This window comes from Narcine bancroftii, chromosome 5 (genome assembly GCF_036971445.1).
Source record: "Narcine bancroftii isolate sNarBan1 chromosome 5, sNarBan1.hap1, whole genome shotgun sequence".
Lineage (NCBI taxonomy): Eukaryota > Metazoa > Chordata > Chondrichthyes > Torpediniformes > Narcinidae > Narcine > Narcine bancroftii.
Window position 1 is genome coordinate 107256873 of NC_091473.1, and position 17169 is coordinate 107274041.

General features: G+C 40.3%; 1 protein-coding gene across 1 annotated transcript in view; it reads right to left on the minus strand.

Annotated features, from left to right (window-relative positions):
• The window catches only part of LOC138763834 (nardilysin-like), a 143052-nt gene that overhangs the window by 41114 nt on the left and 84769 nt on the right, over nucleotides 1–17169 (minus strand). Inside the window, exons 19-22 of the mRNA XM_069938656.1 lie at nucleotides 12241–12292; nucleotides 8646–8796; nucleotides 5754–5881; nucleotides 834–999 (exon numbers count right to left, since the gene is read on the minus strand). Of these exons, the coding sequence (XP_069794757.1) occupies nucleotides 834–999; nucleotides 5754–5881; nucleotides 8646–8796; nucleotides 12241–12292 (497 nt within the window). The remainder of the gene's footprint in view (nucleotides 1–833; nucleotides 1000–5753; nucleotides 5882–8645; nucleotides 8797–12240; nucleotides 12293–17169) is intronic.

The following is a 17169-nucleotide window of genomic DNA, read 5'->3' on the forward strand; positions in this document are numbered from 1 at the left end:
TGAACTTGTTGAAATACTACTATTAAAATCTCCACAAAATAAATTACCGTATATTTCCCACATATAAGACAACCTTCAGATAAGTCGGGTTTCCTCGTTTTATCATCTATCGGGTGTATAAGACAACCCCCCCCCCCCCACAAAAAAAAATGTTGACTGAGCTGGAGTTGCATTGACTGAACAGTTGGTTGTGGCCAGAAGGTGGATGTTATCATGAAGCTTCCAGTATGAAGCAAGTTTTAAGTTGAGAGTCATTGAAGTGGCCAAGGGATCTACCAACCAAGCTGCTGCGAGGACATTCGGCATAACCGAGAAGATGGGGAGAGAATGGAGAAAGAATGAAGATGTTTTAAGAAAAATACCAAAGAAATTTGGAGCAATGATTTTAAAACCTGTTAAAATAAATTCAGCAGTTTCATGGGTGGCTCACCTATGTCACATCATACAAAGACTCACTGATTAGGTCCATAAGATTTACACCTGTAATTTCCTCAGTAGAAAAAAAATATAAAGTGAGATGCAACTATAGCATCTCAACAGTAAATCTTTGGGAAATAATTTGCTGATCAAGTATTGATTCCCTCTGCCTTCAAAATAGTCAAAACCTCTACTTTCATTGACCCTCAAGATGCTGACCAGTAAAAAAAAACTGCTGCAAATTGGTGATTGTTTTTCTAGTTCTAGAATTTAGACATTATCCAGAATAAGAGCATTTTAAAAATCAAGTTTTTACACCTTGTCCCAACATTTTTGCATCTTTGTTATTTTCTTAGAGATCTTCAATGTCAATCAAAATCTATTGCTTTTTAACAATTTTGCACTAAAACATTTACTTTGCTTGTGAAATTTCCTTGCACTAGTCCTTCTACATAAAGGTGGTATTTAAAATTCTTCACAAATGACATCAGAGCTTCGATTGAGATTCCACCTTTCATCAAGGTCTTGTACTTCTGCATCAAAGACCACCGTTCATGCTCCAGAATTAACAGGCGGACATCTCTGCAAAAAGATAGCACAATAGGAAGTCTATTTCTTCGTACATACATATCAAATCTGTAAATTTTATAAATAAAAGTTTTGAGTTTGATTTTATCCAAGATGTCCTGGATTACTCAACCCTTTTTCTCTTTGTGTCATAGAATTTCTGCTGTATCTCAACTGAGTTGTCAATTTTTTTTTTGCAAGTCTTAGCAAATTGATCATCAAGGTTAGAGACATGGGTTCAAACAAAACCAACACGTAATTAAACAGTGGATAATTAATTAATATATTTCAAAAGCAAGTATAATTTATAGATCTTTTAAACGTATGGAGCTTTCCAGGGTATGTTAAGGCTCTAAGATTTATTTTGTATTGTAGGTTTGAAATGGGCTGAACTTTTGATTGATTAAACTACAGTACAACTCAGATTATCTGAAATGGTCGGGACCGAGCCTATGTTGGTTTAACAGTTTTTTTTTTCTTCGGAGAACTAGTCTTTTTTTTAACTTGTAACAGTGGTTAAACAAAAACAAACAATGGGAAGGCTTTTTAAGCATTAAAATAATGTTTATTTCTCACCAAAAAAATTGCTGACTGCCGCCGATCACTGACACCTCCCCATCGAGGACCCGCTCCTTCCGGGAGCCCAAGGTCCCCGCTCCTGCCCAGCAGCCAGAGGTCAGTTTATGTCCAAAAAAATTTTCGGATAAATTATGACTTCAGAGAATCCAATTTTGGATAATTGGGGTTCTACTGTACCACACTCATTGTTGTGTGGTATGCTAAAAACCAATTGAGGGAGAGCAACTCAACAGAAATTTTGGTACTTTCCCCAATCAGCATAACTTCAATGGGCAACTAAAGCGGCATCGTCTGCAAAGAGTAGTTCACGGACAAGTTGCTCTTATGTCTTGGTGTGAGCTTGCAGGCGCCTCAGATCGAAGAGACTGCCATCCGTGCGGTACCGGATGTAAACAGCGTCTTCATTGTTGAGGTCTGGAAGTCAGCCTGAAGAAAACGGAGGTCCTCCATCAGCCAGCTCCCCACCATGACTACCAGCCCCCCCACATCTCCATCAGGCACACAAAACTCAAAACGGTCAACCAGTTTACCTATCTCGGCTGCACCATTTCATCGGATGCAAGGATCAACAACGAGATAGACAACAGACTCTCCAAGGCAAATAGCGCCTTTGGAAGACTACACAAAAGAGTCTGGGAAAACAACCAACTAAAAAACCTCACAAAGATTAGTGTATACAGAGCTGTTGTCATACCCACACTCCTGTTCAGCTCCGAATCATGGGTCCTCTACTGGCATCACCTACGGCTCCTAGAAAGCTTCCACCAGCATTGTCTCTGCTCCATCCTCAACATTCATTGGAGCGACTTCATCACCAACATCGAAGTACTCGAGATGGCAGAGGCCGACAGCATCCAATCCACGCTGCTGAAGATCCAACTGCGCTGGGTAGGTCACGTCTCCACAATGAAGGACCATCGCCTTCCCAAGATCGTGTTCTATGGCGAGCTCTCCACTGGCCACCGAGACAGAGGTGCACCAAAGAAGAGGTACAAGGACTGCCTAAAGAAATCTCTTGGTGCTGCCACATTGACCACCGCCAGTGGGCTGATATCACCTCAAACCGCGCATCTTGGCGCCTCACAGTTCGGCGGGCAGCATCCTCCTTTGAAGAAGACCGCAGAGCCCACCTCACTGACAAAAGACAAAGGAGGAAAAACCCAACACCAACCAACCAATTTTCCCTTGCAACCGCTGCAACCGTGTCTGCCTGTCCCGCATCGGACTTGTCAGCCACAAATGAGCCTGCAGCTGACGTGGACATTACCCCTCCATTAATCTTCATCCACGAAGCCAAGCCAAAGAAAGAAATAACTTCAATGGAAGCACTACTTGCTTAAGAATCACATAAGTATGCAGGATATAGTTTTGTAAATAGGAGCACTGAATGAGAAAAAAGAATTACACGTTATCCTTAACATATTGCTCATCATTAGGCCTCAGCTGGAATACGGTCTACATTCCTGAGCAGATATTTTATGAAATGGTTGACAACTTGGGAACAGTGGAGCAAGAACACCAAGAGCACAGAATGAGAAATATGGTAGATATTCATGTAAAATTAGTATAGCCCTCCAGCCAATTAAGAGATTATCTCTCGATTTCCCAGTTAAATACATTTGATAATGATTACACGTTAAATTGTCAAATGCAGATATACACCAAAATTCTTACTTGCTGCAGCTGAACAGGAACTTGTAATAAAAACAGCAACAACTATTAAAAAAAATCAACTACAACAGTATACTTAATTGAACAAGAAAGAAACAATAAATACAAAAAAGGAATAATAAATATTCAGTTATCCTTGTGCAAAAAAAGTGACTTTACAATAGTTCAGTCATTCCTTTTCTTGTGTCAAAGCAGTCCCTGATTAGAGTAACAAGGAGGTTCAACAGCCTGCTAACTGTTGGAAAGAAATTTAGAAGTGCTGATCATCAGGCTTCTGTAGCTTCTGCCCAAAGATAGCAATGAGAAGAGGTTGTGATCTTGATGTCATACTCAAATGCTATTTTGGCATCAAGTGCAATCATTTAGTTCTTTTGACCCAGTCTATAGATGTGGTCTCAACCCAAGTGATTCTACAGAAAGAATAAGTGAAAACCATTAACTATACTATTGATGAATAACTTCCCCTTTTTAGCACTATTAATAAAACCTTCCACCATTTTACTAATGATTGACAATAGAGAAGGGATGATAATTGACTGGAATAGATAGATGTGTGGCACTGTATGTCTGAACACAGCAGAACAAATTTCCATTCTGTCTAGCAAATGCAAAGTTACAGCCATTTGAAAATGCTTAGCTAAAGGTGTGAATGGATCAGAGACCAAGCCTTCAATCCTACAGTTAAGAACTTGATAAGCCCCTTTTTAGCATCCAACTTGCGAGTAATTTCTTGAACTGGCTGAACAATGGGTTCCATGATGCTGGGATCCTCCAAGAGCTTTACTTTTCCTCATTTGGCTAATAATGGTTTCAAATGCCTTTTCTCCTGCACAGTACATTAACAATTATCCAAAATGTTTGGGACCAGATGTTTTTCAGTTAACCTGATTTTTCAGATAACCAAGAAATGGCTTTAAACAGCCCAATCGTATCAGCAGAATACTTGTATCGGCTGTTGCTAATCCCAGACACCTCCTCGCTGCCATCTCTGATCTTGCCCGGGAGCCCAATGTCACCACTACTGCCCAGGAGCCCAAGGTCCCCACACCTGCTGCCATTGCCAATCCGCGATACCTCCTCCTACCTTCGCCACTCCTGCCCAGGAGCCCAAGGTACCCGCTCCTGCCGCTGTCATCAATACCCAAAATTTCACCACTGCTGTCGCCACTCATGCCAGGGAGCCCAAGGTCCCCGCTCCTAACCTCGATCCCTGACACCTCCTCACTGCTACTGCAGATCCTACCTGGGAGCCCAAGATCCCCACTTCTACCACCGATCCCTGACACCTCTCCACTGCTATTGCCAATCCTGCCTGGGAGCCCAAGGTCCCCGCTCCTGCCACTGCGCCAATCCCAGACATCTCCCCACCACCGTCGTCGATTCTGCCTGGGAGACCTAGGTCCCCATTCCTGCCCAGGAAGCCGTTCTCCTTGTTTACACCAGGAGAGCAAAGAACCAAGTACAGTGGAGGGTAAATAAGAAATGGAAAGAGAGGGGTGGAAGTTACCTGAAAAGAGGACAATCTCCCCATGCGCTACCTGACCCACCAACTTCCATCCACTGATGGCTTGAGATTCTAGCCTGCTTCTTTGAGCCAGCATCTAGCCGATCAGCATTTGTCTTTCTGGCTGGTTCTGAGCTCTGTTGTTAGCAAACTGGTGCCAACAGAGCATCAGAGCCCCATGAGCACATCGGGTGAAAAAAAATTTCAACTTGTGACATCACATTGCCGCTGAAAAATTTTTGGATAACTGAGATTTTCAGTTAAGTGGTTTTCAGATAATTGTATTCACGTGCTAGCTGTTGTATACAGGAATATGAATGTTCATGGCACCCAACTCTTCTTTTAGTTGCTTAGTTGTTCAGCACCATTAATTGCTGGGCTCTTCATAAGGGCCCAAAAGGCTTATCATCTTTATACTTCTTCCAACTGCCACATTCGCTTTCATTTGATCTATTGTGGGTTTGTTCTTTTGCATGCTGCTTCACCTATTCAACAGGTGGTGTAGCATCAAATGCACTGATATAACCTCATCAGATTTGCACTTCAACTTTAGTTGTGCCTTCTATTGCTCTTCCGGGTGCTCCTACACTCATCACTGAACCAAGACTTGATTGTACTGGCAGCGTGAAAGACAAGAGATTATAAAGATTCTGACTAATCAATCCAAAATAAAAAGCCAGAAGAAATAATACCAATCATGAAACTATCAGATTACTATATGTCACTAACATACCTAGAGAGAAGAAATTATACAAACTTTACTCAATTCTATCTATAGATAATTGGATTTTAATGAATAGCAAGCCACCGAAACATCTTTTCAAGACATCAGTACGACAGCAAACGATAACCTTGGCAACAATACTTCAGTCACATAATAAAATGTTACTGTGCCAATCAAAATGTTAGATACAACAATCTTCCAGAAGACATGATCAACAGTAAGAGGTCACATCTCAAACACTGAAAATGACTGGCAATAAAAGATAAAATATTAAATAAATACTTCACTTACTTTCCCAGTCTTTCAGGTTTGATTAGCACATTGAAGTAACTCTTTTTCAATTGTTCCACAATCATTCCAAACACATCTGGAGTGGTGGCAAAGTCAGCCAGATGATCAATGAGGAGTTGAAACAGAAGCTGGATTAAAAAATAGATTAGTTCAACAATTTAGCTTTGGAATTTTGGAAATACTGGATACTCGTGCTAGCAATTCAACCCACTTCTTCATTGTGATAAAATCCCTTGATCAATTGATGCATTGTGAAGAAGACTTTTCACAACTTCCACTTTATTCATCATTTATTTATATTCGGAAATTATGCAAGTTTTTGTAACATTTATATGACAACTATATTTTTGCATGTGTTTATTATAAATAAAACATTCCAGAAAAATCGTGCAAGTCCACTCAATCCCCCTTCCCGTACAGTAAAACTGTCATGCGAAGTCAACTTGGAACTTGGGTCGTCATAGCCAAGGTTAAGATTCCAACTGCAAATATCCTTCAACTTTCAAAATAGAAGTCACTATTTCCTGAGATTACTCTGAAGGGTGAAGGGAGGGGAGTGGAAGAAAGGGAGTTCATTTGAGGCCATTGTAAAGAATAATTAATAAATATGAAAATAACTTCAATTGGAATAAACAGGACAAACTTCTCAGAGAAGGGGAAAAAGGCCCATAATATGTATTTTTTTACAGGAGGACATTGCTGGCTTTCATTACCCATCCTTAAAAGTACTCGAGGCAGTGCAGTTGAACAATCTTCCAGAATTGCTGCAGTATTTCTGGTGAAAGTGCTCCTACAATATTGCTGGATAAGGATTTCCAGGATTTAGACCCAACAATAATGAAAGAAATATGAAAAAAAAGTCAAAAATAATAATCTGACCTATGGAAAAAAGTCACAAATTTTCATTAAAAATTTCTGGGAAACCACTTACAAAAAGTTAGAAAATTTCTCAAGTATGGTACGTGAAAACAGCCAAAAACTAACAGGTTAATTGATTAATGTAAAACAGTAGGGTTTTTTTTTTAAATGTTAACTATCCTTGGAATTGAGGTTGGTTTTTAAATCACATCTTGCTAACATTAAATACTTGGTTTTAGACACAAACAAACACAACAGTAAAATTTTCCAATAATACCAAAATACCCAAAATATTAATGTCAAATGTAGTAGTCATTTTCTGTTCCAAATTTCAAAGCACCCCTGATTTTAAACTCCAATTATTGTGCTAGCTACATGAATGGCCCACCACCAGTTTCAGAATGGAAAAAAAAATACAAAAGCAGTGGAATGTTCCAATATCAGAAATGGAAAATATAACAATGGTACAATAAAGACTGCTCTAACTTACTACGTATAAGATTGGGCTGTGGCAAACTGTGGTAGAGCATTAATCACAGACACTCAACCTGTAAATACTTGGTACAGCCAAAAATAGGAAAGCATTCCAATTCCCAACATGAACAACTTCATATGCGTATAATTCATCAAATAGTGGAAAAATTTTAAAGAAAATATATGAGCAACATCCCAGTTAAGATGGGCTGCATTCCTAGAAAAGTGTCCATTCCACAATTTTCTGTAAAGTGAACCTTTTCCAATTGCATCCTACGTTATAAGCAGAGATGTACTCCTACAGGATAGGTCTCTTGCATATTGAGTCATTTTATCAGTGATGACAAAGGACTCACTACTGTTATTTAACAGTCAAGCCAACATTAGATAGAGATGAACAAGGCTCATGTGAAAGAAACTACAAATTTTGTCAAATTTTTCCCCAAATGTATTTATTCAGCGTCACAAATAACTTAGTACACATTATACAAATGTAAATTGTGCTCCTATTTTCTTTTTTTTAAAAAAAAACAGAAAAACCAACACATATATACTTATCAATTTTTAATTTTAATCAGTCAATACTGTGGAGTGACAAGTTTCGGATAGGACATTATCCAAATATCACAGGTGGTACAGTTAGCATTGTACAACACTGTTACAGCTCCAGGGGCCAGAGTTCAAATCCCACGCTGTCTCTAAGGAGTTGGTACATTTTCCCCATGTCTACGTGGGTTTCCTCCAAAACATACAGGGGTTGTAGGTTCATTAGGTATATTTGTTCAGCATGGGCTCGTGGGCCAAAGAGCCTGTTACCGTGCTGTATGTCCAAATTTTTAAAAATTAAAAAATTTAAAATGACCTCATCAATTAGATTTGCCATCCCCTTTCCAGTCAGAAAACATGTGAACAGATGTTTTAGAGTACAATACGACCACTTCATCTCCAAGGTACTTTCTCTGATAGGCAAGACTCTTGAATGAAGAAAGGATTTAGGAAGTGAGGATATTAGGGAAAAGGATGCAATTTGAGGATCAGAGTTCATGGCAGAAAGATGGTGTAGGAGTTATCTTCATGCTTTAACTAAAGGAGAGCTTTAAGGAGCTAACCAGGCTACTGCAACTCCCACAATGCACCAAGTCAGAGAAAATACCTTGCTTATGAAGTATGTAGCAATCCAATGTCGTTCAAATGCCCTAAGACTGGAGATAGTGTGGCAAAGCAGGGAATCCTACCCGAATCTTATTGCCCCATAATATCGAGTGACTGAAAGTAAAAACTGACAAAATTTGACATTTCTTTATATTTATTTTTCTCACACAAGAACTGCAAGAGCCAATATCATTTCATAAATCAAATTTTTAGGGTAGTGATTTGCGAATTCTTAAGGATGAATTTTTGTATCCCACATGGCCATAACGCCTGTATCATTGCAGAAATAATATTGTAGCTAGAAAATCAAATTGCTATTCAATTCAAAAGCAGCTTCAGTAAAAGTGAACAATTTCAGTTAAATATACAATACAAAGAGTGATAGAATTTGGATTGAGAGCTACATACCCCAAGTTTGTGGTTAAATCCTTTTACTTTGATGACTAATCCATGCTCTTCAGCCACTAGTTTATACTCCAGCTGAGCAACATTTCCTTCATATGCAGGTTCAGCCAAGTTGTGAGCCACAATATTTACAAATAAGTCAAAGAACACCAAGCTAGAGGCAAATAAAGAGAGGTGTACAACTAAATTGACTAAATGCACAATCCACAAATACACTAAACTGCTCATATTGATTTTAACTTTTTTTTTCCGTTCATAACTTTTTAAATTTGGTTTCTTGAGCATGTACTATAATATAAAGCTAAGAGATTGATGTTTATTTCATCTACTGGAGTAATGGCATCAGAATAAAATGTTCACTTGAAGGAAAATATCCAAGTTCATTGTTTGGGTGTAATCTGCAAATGTTATGATGTTGTACTGCAAGACTTCTTTTGAAACCAAACATCCCATTTTTCTAGAGTAGAGCACCATTAATTTCATAATTTTCCCAATGCCATTCAACAGTCAAGAAACATAAACAGTTACTTTTTAGTATGGCACAGAAGAACAGTGGTCAGCACTGCTCTCTCACAAATCCACCAACCTGGGTTCAAGCCCAACCCAAAATGCAGTCTGTGTGGAGTTTGCATGCTCCCCACGATCACATAGGTTCCCTAATGCTGCCATCTTATCCTCTCAGACACCAAAATCATGCTGGTTGGTAGGTTAACTACCTGCTACAAATCGTTTCTTACAAAGGTGAGTGGTAGGAGAATAAGGGCGACAGGTTGATAGAGGATGCAAAAGGAAAAATTGAATTGGAGTTGGGATCCGTTTGATGGGTTGATGTGGACACAGTCGGCTAAAGGGCCTGCTTCCATTTATTTTCGTACTATATGATTCTATGGCTCAATAATTATATCTATTATTCAAATCAAGCAAAATGCTTTCAACATTAAACATTATGGACCACAAGGACTATTAATTTCATCATTATTTTCCCTTATTCTGCAAATCAATTGCTATTTATATCAAATTAGTGATTAATTGAGAATTACTTGCTTTGCTCTGGATTACAATTTCCTTTCACACCATTCCAAATTGTATTGTTCAACTCTTTTATAATATAGGTTCCCCATTATTCTATCTTCTTTTCTTTGGCTTGGCTTCGCGGACGAAGATTTATGGAGGGGGTAAAAAGTCCACGTCAGCTGCAGGCTCGTTTGTGGCTGACAAGTCCGATGCGGGACAGGCAGACACGATTGCAGCAGTTGCAGGGGAAAATTGGTTGGTTGGGGTTGGGTGTTGGGTTTTTCCTCCTTTGCCTTTTGTCAGTGAGGTGGGCTCTGCGGTCTTCTTCAAAGGAGGTTGCTGCCTGCCAAACTGTGAGGCGCCAAGATGCACGGTTTGAGGCGTTATCAGCCCACTGGCGGTGGTCAATGTGGCAGGCACCAAGAGATTTCTTTAGGCAGTCCTTGTACCTTTTCTTTGGTGCACCTCTGTCATGGTGGCCAGTGGAGAGCTCGCCATATAACACGATCTTGGGAAGGCGATGGTCCTCCATTCTGGAGACGTGACCCATCCAGCGCAGCTGGATCTTCAGCAGCGTGGATTGGATGCTGTCGACCTCTGCCATCTCGAGTACTTCGACGTTAGGGATGTAAGCGCTCCAATGGATGTTGAGGATGGAGCGGAGACAACGCTGGTGGAAGCGTTCTAGGAGCCGTAGGTGGTGCCGGTAGAGGACCCATGATTCGGAGCCGAACAGGAGTGTGGGTATGACAACGGCTCTGTATACGCTTATCTTTGTGAGGTTTTTCAGTTGGTTGTTTTTCCAGACTCTTTTGTGTAGTCTTCCAAAGGCGCTATTTGCCTTGGCGAGTCTGTTGTCTATCTCATTGTCGATCCTTGCATCTGATGAAATGGTGCAGCCGAGATAGGTACTGCTCAAACTACAGGGGAATCACGTTGCTCTCCATTGCAGGCAAAATCTTCGCTAGGATTCTACTAAATAGAATAATACCTAGTGTCGCCGAGAATATTCACCCAGAATCACAGTGCGGCTTTCGCGCAAACAGAGGAACCACTGACATGGTCTTTGCCCTCAGACAGCTCCAAGAAAAGTGCAGAGAACAAAACAAAGGACTCTACATCACCTTTGTTGACCTCACCAAAGCCTTCGACACCGTGAGCAGGAAAGGGCTTTGGCAAATACTAGAGCGCATCGGATGTCCCCCAAAGTTCCTCAACATGATTATCCAACTGCACGAAAACCAACAAGGTCAGGTCAGATACAGCAATGAGCTCTCTGAACCCTTCTCCATTAACAATGGCGTGAAGCAAGGCTGTGTTCTCGCACCAACCCTCTTTTCAATCTTCTTCAGCATGATGCTGAACCAAGCCATGAAAGACCCCAACAATGAAGACGCTGTTTACATCCGGTACCGCACGGATGGCAGTCTCTTCAATCTGAGGCGCCTGCAAGCTCACACCAAGACACAAGAGAAACTTGTCCGTGAACTACTCTTTGCAGACGATGCCGCTTTAGTTGCCCATTCAGAGCCAGCTCTTCAGCGCTTGACGTCCTGCTTTGCGGAAACTGCCAAAATGTTTGGCCTGGAAGTCAGCCTGAAGAAAACTGAGGTCCTCCATCAGCCAGCTCCCCACCATGACTACCAGCCCCCCCACATCTCCATCGGGCACACAAAACTCAAAACGGTCAACCAGTTTACCTATCTCGGCTGCACCATTTCATCAGATGCAAGGATCGACAATGAGATAGACAACAGACTCGCCAAGGCAAATAGCGCCTTTGGAAGACTACACAAAAGAGTCTGGAAAAACAACCAACTGAAAAACCTCACAAAGATAAGCGTATACAGAGCCGTTGTCATACCCACACTCCTGTTCGGCTCCGAATCATGGGTCCTCTACCGGCACCACCTACGGCTCCTAGAATGCTTCCACCAGCGTTGTCTCCGCTCCATCCTCAACATCCATAACGTCGAAGTACTCGAGATGGCAGAGGTCGACAGCATTGAGTCCACGCTGCTGAAGATCCAGCTGCGCTGGATGGGTCACGTCTCCAGAATGGAGGACCATCGCCTTCCCAAGATCGTGTTATATGGCGAGCTCTCCACTGGCCACCATGACAGAGGTGCACCAAAGAAAAGGTACAAGGACTGCCTAAAGAAATCTCTTGGTGCCTGCCACATTGACCACCGCCAGTGGGCTGATAACGCCTCAAACCGTGCATCTTGGTGCCTCACAGTTGGGCGGGCAGCAACCTCCTTTGAAGAAGACCGCAGAGCCCACCTCTATACCACCTCACTAATGCACATTTGTTTTGCTCAATTACCTTCCCTGTTGACCGCTCAGAGCAATCACCCCGAAGTGTTTCAGTTTTCATTTCTGAGCTTTCCAATATGAAAAAGAAAACTCTCTCACACAAAATACCCTGGGAGAGTTGCTTATTACCAGTCTTTTGTACTTAATTAATTATTTTACCACACTATTCTGTCATTCTAAATCTTACAAGATCTAATTAGTGAGGCATAGTTTTATTGGTTACTCTTAACAAGTGATGCATAGTTGTACTGATTGGTTGAAATCTTACTTTTCTGCAGACTTATGAATATGAGGCGATATCAAGTGAAATCGAATGTAACCTGTAAAGTAACAATTTAAGAGACAATGAAAAACAATAATACATCAATAATTTGCTGTAAACAAAATTTCTAATAACAGTAGAAAAAAAAACTCAAAAATAATCAAACATTATTTTGCCTCTTTTTGTTGGTAAAGGCATTATCAATGAGATTACATAATTTTTAAATTACTATTTTAAATGGACACACACATTACATAAAAACAGTATCATACACCCTAAGATGCTGGCAGGAACAAGAAATAAAGACAGGAGACACAATCAGTAAATTTAAAGATGATACCAAAATTGGTGGTATGGTTGACGGTGAGGAAAGATATTCGTTTACAATGGAGTGTCAAATGGAATTTAACTCTGACAAATCTAAGGTCCTGCACTTTGGTATGTCAAACCAGGATAGAATTTACACGGTGAATGGCATGGGTCTAGGACAAAAAGCACAAAATGCTGGAGAAACTCAGCAGGTCAATCAGTGTCCTTTATGTAGCAAAGGTAAAAATACATAACCGACTTTTCAGGCTCGAGCCTTTCATCAAGGTATGAGAGAATGTTAGTAGGCGTCCGAACAAAGAGATGGTGGGGGGGGGGGGCGAAGAGGGGTAGCAAAGGCAGGAGATGATAGGTGGAGAAGGGAGGGAGGGAAGGGACAGCAGTGATCCGGGGGAGGGGGGATAGCTAAGATGGGGAGGGATGAGTGCACGAGGGCATCACAGAGGGAACGGCTCCTATGGAAGGCCAAGAGGGGAGGAGAAGGAAAAATGTGTCTGGTGGTGGGATCCTGTAGCAAGTGCCGGAAATTCTGGCGGATAATGTGTTGGTTGCGGCAGCTGGTGGGGTAGTAGGTGAGGATGAGGGGCATTCTACGTTTGTTGCATATTGGGGAAGAGTGGGCGGATGAGTGGGAAATGGAGGAGATGTGGGTGAGGGCTGAATTTAATGGTGGTGGAGGGGAAGCCACGTTTGTGGATGGCAGACATTTCGGAAGATTTGGACTGGAAGACCTCATCTTGGAACAGACGCAGCTGAAGATGGAAAAATTGACAGAAGAGGATGGAATACTTGCAGGGGGCAGGCTGTGAGGAAGCGCAGTCAAAGTAGTTGTGGGAGTTAGGTGGTTTGCAGTTTATGTCGGTGGAAAGCTTGTGTCCCGAGATGTAGACAGAGAAAGCCAGGAAGGGGAGAGAGTTGGAGATGGGCTAGGTGAGCTTGACGCAAAGAGAATGAAGTTGACAAGCAAATCGCAGGTGCATTAGACAGCCACAATGTAGTTGTTGATATACTGGAGGAAGAGTTGAGGAGTCTTGCCTGTGTAGGCTTGTAGCATGGATTGTTCCACAGAGACGACAAACAGGCAGGCCTAGCTAGGACACAAAACTACTCCTTTAATTTGGAGGAAGTGAAATGAGTTAAAGGCAAAGTTATTTAGAGTGAGGACAAGTTCTGCGAGGCAGAGGATGGTGGTGGTAGAGGGTGACTGGTTTGGTCTTTGGTCCGGGAAAAAGCGAAGAGCTTTCAGACCTTCTGTGTGGGGAATGGAGGCATAAAGGGATTAGACATCCATCGTGAAGATGAGGTGGTCCGATTCAGGGAATCTAAAATTGAGGAGATGGAAGGCATGTGAGGCGTCGTGGATGTAGTGGGGAGGGAGTGGACCAGGGGAGAATAGAGTTAAGGTAAGATGAAACTAGTTCAGTGGGGCAAGAGCAGGCAGAAACAATGGGTCTACTCAGATGGTTGGGTTTGTGTACCTTGGGCAAAAGGTAGAAATGAGCAGTACAGGGGTGGGAGAGAATGAGGTTGGTGGCCATTTTGAGGAGGGGGTGAGAAGGTGGGGGGGGGTGGGAAAAGCGACCAGGTCCAATAAGGCTGGAGAAGGTGTTGGAGACAGTGGCTTGATGTGTATTGGTGAGGTCCTGTGGGAGTGGTCAATAGGAGGAAGTGTCAGAGCTATCAAATGGTTTTGGAAAGGTAGAGATCAGTGCTCCAGACCCAGGGTCTAGGGTATTGTAGAACAGAGAGACCTAAAAAGATACTTAGGCACATTGTTCCATGAAAGTAGCAAATCAGGTTTTTTTTTTAATAAACTTTATTTATTCGTTCAAAAAACAAATAGTACATAACATATACAACAATTAACCCTAAACATGAACGTTATTTTTTATATAAAGAGAAAAAAAAAGAACCCCCCCCCTTCAGCCAACTCTCCTAAGGAGAGCCATAAAGAAAGAAAAAAGAAAAAATATTTAAAAAAATTTAAGCATACATATTAAGATCTAATCAATATAAATTGAAATGTAAATATTCTGAATATAACAACCACTTATTAATAAAAAAACTATAATTATCACGCAAAACATATGTAATTTTTCCATTACTAAACAATATTTCATCTCATTATGCCATCTATTAATCTCAATATTTGTATCTTTCCACATACTAGCAATACATTTTTTCGCTATAGATAAAGCTAAATATACAAAAGCAAGTTGAAACTTATTTAATCCCAAACCGTTCAAAGGTTGCAAACTACCCAATAAAAACACTGTCGGATCTAAAAGTATTTTAATCTTATACAGATATTCTAAAAACAATTGAATTTTCTTCCAAAAAGATTGTATATTTATACATGACCAAACAGCATGAAAAAAGTTCCAAGAGAATTACCACATCTAAAACACAAATCTGATTCATGAAAACCATACTTTTTAAATTTTTTCAGGTGTTAAGTATAATTGATGTAAAAAATTATAGTCAATCATTGCATAACGTGCATTTATCAATCTAGTTACACTATCATAACAAATATCTAACCAATCATCCTCGGAAAAAAATAAAACCAGCTCTGTTGGATTAAGACGTCTCCAAATATCTACTAAATTAAGATCTTTCATCAACGCTGGACCTGAACTGCCATCTTAGATTTCTTAACTTTCTTTGGAGATTTATCTAATAAAGGTTCCAAAACACAATTAAAATCATCACCAACTAAAATATTATCATTAGCCTGACCCAAATATAAAAATGCATCTGAAATAAATATTTCATCATCTACATTTTGGGCATAAATATTAAGTAAAGTCCAAAATTCACTAAAAATCTTACAATTCAATTTAAGAATCATCCTGCCTTTTCCTCCATTGATTGTAATTCAAAAGATAAATTTTAATGTATCAAAATTGCTACGCCTTTAGCCCTAGAATTAAATGAAGAAGAATATACATGGCCAATCCAGTCCCTCTTTAATTTCATACTTTCCTTCACATTCAAATGTGTTTCTTGTAAAAGAGCAACATCAATTTTCATTTTCTTAATATACGCCAAGACTCGCTTACACTTGATCGGACTGTTTAAACCTCGAACATTAAAAGTAGCAAACCTCAACTTTGACATATCTATTGTTACTAAATACCAGTAATATCTTTATATGAAAACTCAAATCCACATATATAGGCCCTCCAGTAGGAGAAAAAAAATCACAAATGAAAAGCTAACTAAAATGAAAATAAAAAAAATAATTTAAAAAAAATCTCTCCCCCAAAAAAACTATCAAAAGGTAGTAATCACTAAACAAAGATTGGGTGTGGGTCACCCACCAGTGGCTGATGACTAGAAAAGAACTTAGAGCAAATCTCTCCCTCCCCAGCCAAACAATCAATAACATCAAAATATCAAAATAACAAAAAAAAGTAGAATAAGAATAAGAAAATTCTTCTATTCATCCAAGAGATTCCAATCTCGAAGATCCCATTTCAGAAAAAGTTGGACTCTTTCCATTCCCGTTTTTCCCATTTCTGCCATTCCTTCCGTTTCCAGAACAAGCAGATTTTTCTTTAGGAGACAATGGTGGACTACGTCTTTGTCCTCTTATATCTGGCAATGAATCAGCAACAATCATTGCTTCACGATCATTCTCAAAAAATCGAAATTGATGGTCTCCATAAAACACCTTCAACACTGCCGGGTAGCGAAAAGTAGACTTATAACCTTTACCCCACAAAACTTCTTTAACTGGATTAAATCGATGTTGACGTTGAATGACCTCTTGACTCAAGTCAGGCTAAAAAAAAACTCTGCTATTCTGAATCAATAACGGAGTATGTCGTTGTCTCGCATTTTGCACTGCTAGTCGAAGTATTGCTTCTCTGTCCAAATAATTCAAACATCGATTACCGGTCTCGGTGGTTGACCAGATAAAGGTGTTCTTCTTAAAGCTCTATGAGCTCTTTCCAGTACCAAGCCTCCAGAAGAAAATTCTTGCCCTAATACTTGTGGGATCCAGTCTTTAAAAAAACAAAGAGGATCTTGTCCTTCCATACCTTCTGGCAAACCAACCATTTTCACATTATTCCTTCTACTTTGATTCTCCAAGTAGTCTATTTTCCTCTCTAACTCCTTCTCACGTTCTCCCAATTCTATGACTGATTTTTCAACCTTCACACTTTTTCTGTATTAGAAACCACTTGTTGTTTACAGTCCAAAAAAGCAGTCTGAAATTTTTTAAATTCTTCATAAGATGCATCCACACGTGCTTTAACTGTATTCAATTCTGAACTTATCATTTGAACCATCTCATTCATTAAAGGCTGCATTTAGTTGCTTACACTGTAAATCAGAAAAGCAGGACCTTCTTTCTCTGACATAGTGGCAGAACCAGGTAACTGCAGCGCCTGCTGCAACTCAACAAAAGGCATTTTAAAAGTTTTACTGCAGGTCTGGACTCCCAGCGACAGCACCCCGACTTCCTCAGGGGGTCACCGCTGGTCTCCCCCCGCAGCTTGTTGTTTTTTTCGCAAAATCACGGAGGAAAGCGATATCTTCAGGTTGAAATGCTTCCTGATGCATTTCAAACAATGGAGTCGTCTTCCTGTGTGCTTCCTC